General features: G+C 37.2%; 1 protein-coding gene across 1 annotated transcript in view; it reads right to left on the reverse strand.

The window, feature by feature from the left end:
- Positions 1-1,499: 1,499 nt before the first annotated feature.
- The window catches only part of EDNRA (endothelin receptor type A), a 32,193-nt gene continuing 21,164 nt past the window's right edge, over positions 1,500-12,528 (reverse strand). Inside the window, exons 3-7 of the mRNA XM_026866998.1 lie at positions 12,051-12,249; positions 8,050-8,202; positions 5,777-5,910; positions 5,266-5,374; positions 1,500-3,344 (exon numbers count right to left, since the gene is read on the reverse strand). Of these exons, the coding sequence (XP_026722799.1) occupies positions 3,204-3,344; positions 5,266-5,374; positions 5,777-5,910; positions 8,050-8,202; positions 12,051-12,249 (736 nt within the window). The 3' untranslated portion in view covers positions 1,500-3,203. The remainder of the gene's footprint in view (positions 3,345-5,265; positions 5,375-5,776; positions 5,911-8,049; positions 8,203-12,050; positions 12,250-12,528) is intronic.

The following is a 12,528-nucleotide window of genomic DNA, read 5'->3' on the forward strand; positions in this document are numbered from 1 at the left end:
GATGTTACAAAAAGTGTAAGAAATTAATCTGAAACTTGTGGAATAGAGATCCTGTCAGCTGCAGATAAAAGCTAGGCTTGGTTCAGCTGAGAGGAATGCAAAGAGTAGACATAAAAACATCTACAAAAAAAGAGGAGGGTGGAAGGATACTTGTGGAAAGTTGTTCTGATGTAAAAGAGAAAGCAGCTTCTGTGCAAAAGCAGAGGAAAATCCCAACTAAACCTGCACTGGTTTTGATGCACAAAGAGAAATGACAGAGCACCTTTTTGCAGAACTTGGCAGGAAAAGGAAAGGTTAAAATTAAAAAACGTTGAATTTCAGAATTGTGGAAGACTTTTGTGGTACTTTTGGAAAGGTAGCTTTTTCAGAATTGAGGGCAGATACAATTCTAGGAGGAATATTTACCGTTATCCGGGGGCGAACAGGAGAGAAATAAAAAACAGGTACTTTAGTAAGTTTTACAGAAGCAGACCCCACTCACCATAATTGCCACATCCTAACACCCTTTGTCCTTATGATCGGTTTGTGAGTGGGAGCAGCAGCTGCCAATGAAAATACAAAAGAACATGTATGGCAAAAAAGAGCCTGAGACCTCCTGAGACCTCACTTGTCACTGTTATTTAGGCTCTGTCTGTCATTCCACTGGCTGAAGGAGATGGAATGAAGATCACCAATTAGTTTTTGCAGGCTTTGATCCCTAAGTAAGCTGCCAAAAATCATTCTAAAACATTCTAAAAAACACTTTCACATCTGTTAGATACTTCACCCTCTTTTTTTTTGCTTTAGTTAAAAATTTTGCCGTTTATCATGCTTCCACTAAGGCCAGCCAGCTCTTTGAGAAGTAGGGAGATATTTTTTCTTCATCTAGGCTGAACTGTCTTAAAGCACGCTTTGTGTATACACTTGCATGTATCTTTGCCACATAACAGAGCCAACTATTGGTTTGAAAGCAATAGATGAAATGCTAATGCTGGAAGGAAAACTGTTAGCTTTTCATGATTGGTGGTTGGTATCAGTGCTGGTAATGCCTAAAAGTGGTCTGTTTCAGGGTCTGAAACTTTTGCAGGTAGATGCTTTTTTTGGTAGAAGTTAGGAGTCCTCAAGTTTCTGTCCTGAATTGTTTTTACTGCTCGCCATCTTATGTAGACAGGTAGAAAAGACTGTCTTCTGAACAATCACATTATTTTTTGGCTGGTATAGTATGAATTTTTGGGTTCAACAAATCATCAGATAAATAACAGAAGAGGGGAATGGGCACAAATCTTTTTCCTGCTTTGAAATAAAGAAGGGGCGATTTGCAACTTAAATTCCTTCTTCATGTCTGTTCTCTACCTTTATCATCTGCTCAATACATTCTGGCAAAGGAGCAGTGAAAGTGTCAGGATGTAAAGAGGCTCAGTAATTCAACCTTCTCAAACGAAAGCGTTGTTACTCGTTTACTATGATTTTTGATACAGTTTGAGGATGAAGTGTTTAGAATAAAATTCAGCCAAGTCTCGTTCAATACCATGCTCTTAGGCACTACTACAGAGCACTGTCAGAATACTGTACTTAGATTTATAACATATGAACATAAATTTGTATGTATTTATACACGCATATATGTCACAGAGACAAAAGCACACAAAATTATATAAACCAACTTAAAGAACCTTTTTTTTTAAATATACTTTAGAAGATTTGTGTGAATGTAAACATTCGGGAAACTTGTGCAGCAGAAGTCACTGTAGGTATTAGCATTTTGACCTCGTAAATAAAAATATGCAGAATTATATCTTTCACTTGAAATGTAACAGATGTTTAAAAATTGTGGAATTTTAATTACTGCTTCTTAGCCTAGCACAACAGATGCTATAAATTTCCTAGCAGATTTGTGCATGAGGCATATTATATATTACACCACACTATTTAACTCCACTACTTAATGAAAGGCTACCTATTAAAAATTTTTATAGCCAAACAAGGAACCTCTTGCCATGTAACCATAATGGATGGAAATAATAAAGAAATCACCAGTTTACATGTATGCAAGCAATATTTTCTATACACCATTTTGTATTCGTATGGTTAACAAAGCTAATAAGCTATCAAACCCCATTAAAATCTTTGAATGTTGTGAGAGTAAGACAAAGAACTCTGTAAGCATGTCACAAAATATCCTTGTGCACATCCAACTGTTGCAGACTTCCACAGTTCTGCATTCAATATGACTATAACCTCATGTTCACGATGTGTAAGTAGTGTTGTGCATAGCTGTTATAATAATAACCATATTCTCAGAACTCTTTGAACAACTTCGGTAACATTTCACTGTGTTCCACTGACACACATTGAGACTTAGTCTTAATGCAGCTATAGTTAAATAGATGAATAGGTTCATATAATTTAAGAATTAACATGGCAGGTTAATTAAAAACACATTGCAAGGTGCCCCTCTGTGGGCATCTTTCATTATTTTTGCTTATATAGATTATGTTTACTTTGTACAGAGCATTAGAATAAATAACACAGTATAGTACTGTATTATTAATATCTCTTCTTTTTTTGGTATTAATCTGTGCTTAAGTGCCAAATGTTGATGCTACTTTAAATGATCTCTTCCTATTTTTGAGTACTGAAGTGCTACAAATGTGAACTGTCCAGCTAATGTCCTGACCCATTGTAAAATAAGCAAATAAAATACTGGTGTGGACCAAAACATTTTCCAACATAAACCTGAAAAACAACAACAACATGCAAAACATACTGGTGCATGGAATATATCCAGTGCACAAATAAAAGTTAGAAGACAAATGGGCGGAGAGAAAGTATAGTCACAGCAAGATTCCATTTTGGTATCTTCTGAAAAATTCTGAGTGATGAATTCTAGGTGACAATCAGGTAAAAAGATTGTATTGTACCAGTCACAGACACTGGACAGTTCCTGCTTGGTTCAGAAGAGCAAACACTTGTGTAGTTCGTCAGTTTTTTGGTGTCATAATTGCATCAATATCATTTTCAGAGACAGGATTACCATCCAGTGGATCACAGTTCACAGAGCATCACAGTTATAGTCAGTCAATCTATTCAGTCACCAGAATTAGGTACAACGGTGCACATGTCTGAACGATTATGGAACAGTCACTGGTTTTCCTGTTGAAATAGCTTTGTTGTGACTCTTTTTTTCCTGTTTGATTATGAAGTGGCATCAGAGTCCTTAGTTTTCAGTTTATGCTGTCTTTATGGCTGCTTCGATCTGTATTGTGATTGTTTAGTTCTTGATTTTTCCACTGAATGCTTGTTCCATTCATGGGCACTGAAGTCACTAGACTCTTAGATTGGGAGCAGCAACAGCAAAGACATGACTGGAAATAAAAAGAAGAAAATAAAGCTTAACACAAATCTATCAACTCCATGCAGATTGCCAGCCATATTTTTCATTCAGAAATCAATCGACAATTCTAGCTGAATGGACTGATTTCTGCTCTCAGGCAAATTTTTTTATCTTGGAATGCAAACAGTTATTGTGATTAAACATCACAAACACAGATTAGGCCCAGCCTGTGCCTTTTATTTAAGAAAAACTTTTACAATATCAGAAGGGAAATTTGTTTGACTGAAGTATATCGATTGAGAAGTGACAGAACTCCGTACATATTGTAAGAGCAGGGTTGGGGTTTTTTTTCCCTCTTTATCACTGCTCTTCAAATTTAGGGATCAGTGTGCTGCTTAGTATGCAAGAGAAAAGAAGAAAATTCCCTAGCCTGTGACTTAGGTCTCTTCTCACATCTTAAAAGACGACAAAATTGTTTAGGAAAAAGAATAGGGAATACATTGAGGTGTATCATTTTCAACAGTTAAGAATAGAAAGTGATTCAGGATCATGCTCCTGGGTTCTTCACAGGCTGGTACATTCAGTTCTCTCTTCTGAAATGTTTCTTCATCTATCCTTCCCTCCCTTCACAAAAAAAAAAAACAAACAAACAAACAAAAAAAAAAAAAAAAAAAAAACCACAAACCAAAACACTAGTACCCAATTCCATGCAGATGGAATCTCTACTTTAGGGGAAAGAGTTAGGGCCCTGGAGGAGCAATGGCAGTAACAGTCGTGGATCCATGACTTCTGTGAACTCAATGAGAAGGGAGGTAAAGCCAGACTTAAGATACATCTACTAACTATCTATGGGTGGGTATGTAAAATAACAACAGAGGCAGGGTGAGAAACTCAAATACAAAATGGAAGGATTGCCTGAATTAATGACCTTGATAGTAGAAGGGAAAGTGTAAGCTATAATGAAAAGCTGGGAAGGATTAAATAATAACTGAAAATTTTTTAATTAGAATTGTTGGGTTGTAATTTTATTTGGAAGGACAAATAGGAAGAATGAAAACGATACAAGGAGCAGCCTGGTAGTACCCACTGTTGCATCTGAGGACAAGTTCAGGCATATTATCCTCTCCAAAGTTCCCATTTATCATGTGAAAATAATCCCTTAAAATTGTAAATCTGAGCAGGCTACAGACAAACAGGTACTCCCTATTCTAATAATGTATTACATTTTTTCAAAAGCTTGAATTGCTTATGCGGAGACTTAAAGTTTAGTGGTACAGTCCTGTTGTCTTTTGTTTTTCTTTGCAGATAAAGCTATTTCAGTCTTCCTTTTCCATTTCATTAATTTCTTTATCACTATATGCTCTCATTTTCTTTCTTCCTGTATTGTGTTTATTAGTTGAATGGGGACTTGTAGAGGCATGGTGTCACAAGGAAATTACTTTAGCCTTAAAATACGTTTTCATGTGTAGGAACTGGAAAAATGCAGGTAAAATCCATAATGCATATTTAATTGCCAAAGTCAACTCAGGTGCCTGCTTTGGTATTCAAGCCTGAAAATTTTAGTCACTAAGGGGATTAACTGCTTGGTGTCCTATGCATGTGTTCTTTGTCTTCATCTAGAGTGGAAAATACATTATCAACCAAATTCTATTTCATGGATATGTTACATGTAGATAAATAGTACTTACAAAAGCATGTCTATCTCAGTTCACATGTTTAAATGTGAAGACTATGTCAAACTTACTTACTGGTTTAGCATTTCAGATAAAGCGAATAGTTCCACTTTCAGTTTGGTATGTGTGCTATGTGAGCTGCTAGCTGGTAAAGTAGACAATTTATAATCTTTCATTCCTTTACATGCCTCTTCTCCCAACTGCTAAAAATAGATAGTAACTAAGTGGTTTTAATACAGTTCATTAACTGGACGTAAAATCTTATCAAGAAGATCTTACCTGGAAACAATTTTTAAACTTCTTGCTCACAAAATACAGAGCTATTGGGTTTATACAAGAGTTCATGGTTGCTAGGTTGATGCTGATATAATCCAATGGCAGCAAGAAACTAGGCCACAAAAGAGAAAGAAAACATGTAAACTGTTCATACACTGTAGAAGCATACCTGCTCTTTGTGGTTACAATCTCTTCTGTCACAGAAACTAATTCTCTGCCTAACTCCCTCTATCTAATCCTGTGCCATGCCACATCTATAATAACCTGTCTCACAGAACTTCACAAAAGCCAGAGGAAAGTGATTGCAGTAGTGACAAACGACGTTTACTGACATTATGTTACCCTATTAAAACTGAAACCCCTGAAAACAGATCCAGCTGAAGAGTTTAAAATAAAGTGTTTGCTCTTCTAACACCACAGTTGCATGCACAATGGCATTTCTCACATAAACTCCAAGCGTGCAGCATTATATTTTTTCAGTATAAACAACTGATTGACATAGAAAATAAAGTACCTGAGCAGTTCACATCTTCCAGGGTCTCTTTCGTTGTATACCATTTTCTTCAAAATTCGGCTCAAATGGAGAGGGAACCAGCAAAGAGCAAAAATCACTACTAAACAGAAAACTGTCTTTGCAACTTCTCGACGCTAGAAAAAGAAGTAAAGATAACTATGACTGAGCGCCTAATTCGAACTGGTAGGTGTCTGTAGAATAGTGATGTTGGCAGTAAAATAAGTAATCTACATAAAGCACGCAAGCATTCCCAAGGTGCAGCCTCCAGACTACCTGATGTCCCTGAACTGTTTTTTACAGGGCCCATCATGTTCTTGAGTCTGGCCATACTCAACAGAACCTGCCCACCACTGAGACTGGAGCAGCTGGAGCACACAGGTCGCTGCCAGAACACCATAGATGTTAGCCGAAGAAAATCCACTGCTGGGCTCTCCTGAACCTGACTGTTTTCTCAGCCCTTCTTATTCCTCTACACTGGATTAGTTTTCTGGCAATCCCTCAGATAAACCTCTCTCTTCAGAAACATGCATAATCTGCAAGAAAACTTTTTCGCGTATGAGAGAAACGGGGATCACACCTGCTTGATAAATCACTTGTCTCTAATCCTTGATGTGGGGCAATCTGTAAACAAAAGGCAGCCAAATCAACTGGCAATAAAAGTTCAACCACATACCTAGTCAGGATGTCAAATTCTCTCTGATGTATTATTTCATATTAGTATGCATCATGTTACATAAAGGGATATTGCACAGTATATTAATTATGCTATGTGATCCTTGCTATGTGACCTTGATGTTCTTAAGTAAATAGTTCCTCTACAAACAAAATTTCAGAAATGCCTGTATTACATCTTAATCTCATAATACTTAGGAAATAATTTAAATTTAATGGATATTTTATATGGCTCTAGAGATTTACAGATGTTTTAGCGGATTTTTGACAATGCATACCATTGGTGTTCGGTAGGCATGGATTTGATAGAGAAGCATATGAAGGGGTAAGAATACCACTTGCTGAAGCTGCCACTGTAATGTAACACTAATGAGCATGGCAAGGTTCTGTCATTAAAAAACTTAAAGTCAAATGTGTGATTACAGTAAGTCTTGTTAGGCTCTGAATATGCCTTAATTTTGCTTCTTTCTTATAAAACCAGTTTTTATCAAAATATGAAAAGGAGCGTGATTAGACATTAATGTGGACAAGGCTGTAGGGAAGGAAGGCAGGAAGGGAGAAGAGCAAAAGGTGATAGTTAAGATGATAAGCATTTGTAAATTGTGGCATGAGGGCCTTCTCCAGCAACCAGTCTGTAGCGTGCTGGGCACTGCATGTCAGGAAAGCAGGAGGGTGCGTTCCCCCACCCAGTACAGACCACTCTAGTTCTGGTGGGTGGAGTAGTTTGTGTGTAGCCCTATGACAGACTGTTTGCAAGCCCCGGGACCTGATGAGGGGAAAAAGTGGAGGATCTGCACAAGGGGAGGGTTTTCCAGTTCTGCCCAGATCTGCAATGGACCAGCAGAGGAGGTACCTCTGAGAGAACTCACTCTGATGCAGAGGGGGCTGCTTTGGAGATTCACATCTGTCAATGTGGAATTTGAAAGAAAGAGTGGAATTTGAGGAACTGACGTTAACGCAGGGGAAAAGATCGGTTTTAAAATTTCAGTTAGGAATTAAACATCAGTCAGTGCTGTAAAACCAGCAAAGTGAGATCTGACAGTTCCATGAGTGACTTGACTCTATGATCATTTGTTTGTACTATTCTCCTGTTGCTCTTTTCAAAGCAGCTACAGTAGTGGTATTGCAACAGTGCAATAACCCTGAAAAAAAATCCACTCTATTCTAAACCAGGTTATTCTACAGTTGCTTTTTATATGAAACTAAAGTTGCATATCAAAGCATGACAAAAGTAGGGAGGACCCATGGAATCATATCTTTATGAATAAAAATAAACATTTTTTTGGCAAATCTTTGTAGTTGAATTTCAAAGCGTTTAGCCAGTAGTGATTTGAAGTTAAAGAGCAGGAGAGCACAACTGTCATACATACTTAAGAAAAGAAAGAAACTCATTTCCTTAGTGTGCTGTCTTCAATACCTCCTTATACTATGATTTAGTCTTGTATTCCTGGTTTTAATAAATACCTTAATGTCATAAATAACCTACATCCTCACTTTCTATTTCTGTAATTCATTATATTCAAGTACACTTTGAAACATTTCTAAGCTAACCCTAAGAGTGAAGGACAGTATTTTCAAACATTGGTGTTCCTAATATTTACCTGTTTAAGGTGTTCACTGAGAGCGATCCTCAAGTTGCTGTTCCTTCTGTTTAACATTTCACAAGTCATCAGCGTATAAAAGATGGCAGTACATGCCAGTGGCATGCAGAAATAGAAACCAAAAAGCCACCAATCCTTTGCATCTTTGTAGAACTGTAGATAAGGTAAAGAAAAGACAAGATATTTTCTTACGATTCAATGACAAGTACCACAGAAAGGTCTTAGAAAACCTGATGGTACACTGGTATGTGTCTATTCATAAACAGCACAAATTATATAAAATTTCTTATTGTTGACCTGTTTTGGACCACCATCAAAATGGGTATTGTGGCAGTGTAAACATTTATTTTGCCTTATAGATAACCTGCCTGTACCCTTGTTGCAATCTGTCTTGGGTTGGTATAATTTTTCTGGTTGTGTTTTCTGAACATTTACACTCATTCATGGAAACTGGAATCCAGTTTAATGAAAAAGACACGCCAAAATGTAGACAGTGTCAGTTTGCGATAACAAATCTTACTAAAAGCCTGTCTCAGGAAATGCCATTTACCTCAATGGCTTCTGTCCTGATTCCAAAAAAGGAAAATTCAAAATGTTTTGTGAGTTTAATCACCTTTTGTTATCAGTGAAAAGATTGGTAGCTGGTTTGCTTATGTACTTGGCAGATAGGAGCCACTTCATAAGTGCTTGTGTGATATATGCAAAGCTTAGGACGGTGGCTTCTAGTGGTACAGTTACTTTTAACCACTTGCCTGCCATTCATACCATTTGCCTTTTGTGACAGGACACTGAGGACTTGATGGAGTGTAATTTTTTGAGCTCTGATTTAAGCCATGGTTTAAGTTAATACATGAACGTATTATGGGAAATACTACATTTGACAAAACATTTAAAATTACTCTTTTCTGTAAATGAATACATTCTCAGACTTGAGAAAATATTGTATCTTGGTTTTTTTTTAAAGTGTGCACAGAAATATGATTTTAAATACTTCCTGTCTCTATTAGTCACTGAAATAGATGTGTGTAAAAGGGAACCTTCTTTCTTGTAATCTTTCCCCTAGCCTGTTTATTTCTATCAGAAGTGCTCTTGTAACATCACAGTTCCCACTACCAAATGTCAAAATGCTAACAACTGAGGATTATATGAATCCTGTTTAAAAAGTCAAACTTTTGACATCTTGTTTACATATAAAACTGCACGGGACTAAACTCTGAATGATTTAAAAAAATGGATGCCATTAATAGACTAGTATTTAATAATGTTCATTCTAAAATCTGCTTTAGCTATACTAGATTTATGAAGAAAAAGGGAATGCTGTTTATTTTTCTCCCTCTGTCCCAACACAGCCAGCTGCTTAGAGAACTTGCTATTTTGGAGTATGCTGCTGGTATCTAGGCCACAACCCCACCTCACAGGACATTCTGAATTGTGTTGATTAGCTTGTTTTCTCCTCCTCATTAGCCTCATCCCTGCATGAGGAGGGGCTACACTCTGCTCCACCGTTGTGCTCTTCACGGGGGCAGAACTTCTCCCATGGGGAACAGAGCTTCTGCCAGCAGAAAACCAGAAAACACTACGCCTCATATTTGAAGAGTTTGTACTGAGGGGAAATCTAATTACCACTCCTTCTGGAGAGAAAAGGATTACAAATACATGGAGACAATTATCTTTTCTGTGGCAAATTCCTCCAATTCAGACTGGAATCATATTGGTTGGGCTGCACAAGAAAATGTGTGCTGTGTGAATCCGTGCTATGTTTACAAGGAAAGCTTTCTGTCATATCAGTCTACCGGCTTTCATGAGCATCGCCTGCCAGTCAAGAAAACACACATAGAGTTCTCTGTCACAACCCTGACCGACGCAATTCTGTATGAGGACCTGGCTTTGTGAAATTTTAAAACCTACACAGAAATGTCTGTAAATCATTAATTGTGGAATCTGAGTTTCACAAAGCTTACATCAAAGCACAAAATTGGGTTGATTTAAGAGAAGTAGACATTCTTTTGTTGGTCTTGAAAGCCCACATGGAACTGGTTTTCTACAGGAAATGTGCATTTTAAACAAGTTTCCTAGTGCACTCAGCCTCTTGGGAATCATGGTTTAGCATGAATCTTTTAAGTCTTCAAGGATAGCTTTAAACATGAATAAAGCTCCTGTTAAAACCAGGAGCCAGTTAATCATAAATCCTTCCCAAAGTTTAGTAACTCTTTGCTGTGGCAGTAAATACTATAGTTAAAGTTAAATAGTATTTCCATTTAATCTCATGTTTGTACTTGCTTGCAACGCATTGAAACAAAACACTCTACGTTTTGATTGAGATGTCCAACATTTACTCCCAGTTTGGACATAAATGCTAGTTTGTTTCCTTGAAAATCAAACTAGCGTGGGGAGATTTGAAGCTTTTGAATTATACTAACCAAGTAAAAGATAAAATTCCTGCTGATAAAACAAAACAAGCTATTCTACTTACCACATTAAGAACAGAAGAATAATCATTAAAGTTAGCATGCTTATAGAAGACCTGAACTATAGTGGGGTTTTTTGTGAAGAGGGAAAACTATTCTTTTTCTTAGGAAGAGAGGAGGTGAAGATTGTCCAGGCACATTTGTGAAGAAAAATAGCTGTTACAAAAGGGAAATTTGCTGCAGTGTGCATTTCATAAATCATATTCTTATAACTACAGTATCTGCAGTTACACAGTCTGTAGAGTTTAGAAACAAAGATATAGCAAATACTGGACAATTCCACTCCATCTTGACCTGCATTAATTATTTCTATTAGGGAATTCCTTTTGTCTTCTCTTGCAATTGCCTTTTGCTCTTTCTGCAATCCCTGCAGTCTGTGTAACCCTACCAAAGTTGGGGATGTTCCTCTGAAAAAACATCATCTCTTAAAAATCATCCACACTTTTTATATTCTAAATTTCCTAGTTCCATATTGCCCTACCCTTCCCAATTCTAGCCCATGCCATGTTCTGATTCAATAAAAGGAGGCCAAATATTTAAAAAAGGACAAATTTGCATTCTATGATGAAAAAGTCTAGTCTGGAGAAAAATATGGAGCTTCCCTTAAGACCTAAGACTTTGCACTATCTGCCTCTCTAAGACAAAACAAAATTTTTGTTTGTTTTGTTTTTTTTTTTTTTATTACTGGGTGAATGGTGTCTGGCCCTTCTTTGGGGTCACAAAGAAAAAATTAAGATACCATTTTCCCATTTTCTCAGTGTAAGGCCAGGTGAAAAACCACGATACCCCTAAGCAGTAAAGATCTATTAATTCTGTAGTGACGACTCACCTGACTTGTTTTGAACAAGCTAATGTGTGTGCTGGCAATTGTTAAACTGCAGTAGCACAGAGGATGAGGGCTATGAAACATGCCAGAGCAGTCTGGTGTGTCTCAGACACTTCTTTTGCTCTTAAGTTCTCTATCTAGATGGCAACTCAGTGCCCATGCTATCTAGGTTGGAGTTGTGAGTCTGTCAGATTTCTAATCATGATTTCTTGTAAATGAAGGGATTATTCTATGTTTGACTTTGTAAGTGCATATAGCATAGGAAAAGTTATGTTAGAGCATGGCTCCACCCTTTTCTTTATCTGCCAGAAGAGCTGGCTACTGCATGCAAAATGATGACTAATCATAGTAAAACATGGGTTTTGACAGTTAGAAGCTCCAAGGTGTTATACCTAGAAACACAATACCTTCCAAGGCTCTGGCTACCTGAAACATCTCTTGATTTTACTTTGATCAGGTCCAAACTGCAAATTTCTGTATTAAGAATCCTCAGTACTAAAGAAATTAAAATGTTGTGAAGTCCCATTTAGTATCTGTGCCTGACAGTAGAGACAGGTCACTGTACATGAAGGATCCTCTTTGCACCAATATACATGAGAATACATTTTGCACTTTAATGGATGAATAAAGCATATTATAATCTGGTATCTTAATTGTCTAACCTATATACTCTGGCTTCCCAAAAGAGAAAAAAGGATGTTACTTACCAACATAAATTTATTTGTAGGATTGAGCATGCAGGTAACATAACCTTCATCCTTGTATCTGAAAGGTACCACAGCAAAACCAATCGCTTCTGGAATCGCCAGTATGAAGGACAGAAGCCAAATGGAGAAAATTTCAATCGCAGTGATCATAGGGATCCCAATTCCCTGAACACGGCTCCAGGAGGCAACTGCTCTATACCTGAAAGAGACAGGTGTTAGTTTCCAACCTTCAGTTTCTTCCTTAAATTCAAAGATCTTGTTTTAATTTACATATTAAGTAAAATCCTAAAGCTGGCATCCTAGATTGTATTGCTTGGTTTTTTTGCCTGTTCCAGGGGCTCTCCCAGCTATCAAGCCAGCTAGGACACAGCAGAGCACATCAAGGGGTGGATCAGCAGAAAGCTGGCTGCAACTGTTCTGCTTAGGCACAGGACTGTGTGGAATTCTGCTATGTGGACCATATTAATGATTTTTAATT

Source organism: Athene cunicularia, unplaced genomic scaffold (genome assembly GCF_003259725.1).
Source record: "Athene cunicularia isolate RWA unplaced genomic scaffold, athCun1 SCF_1, whole genome shotgun sequence".
Taxonomy (NCBI): Eukaryota; Metazoa; Chordata; class Aves; order Strigiformes; family Strigidae; genus Athene; species Athene cunicularia.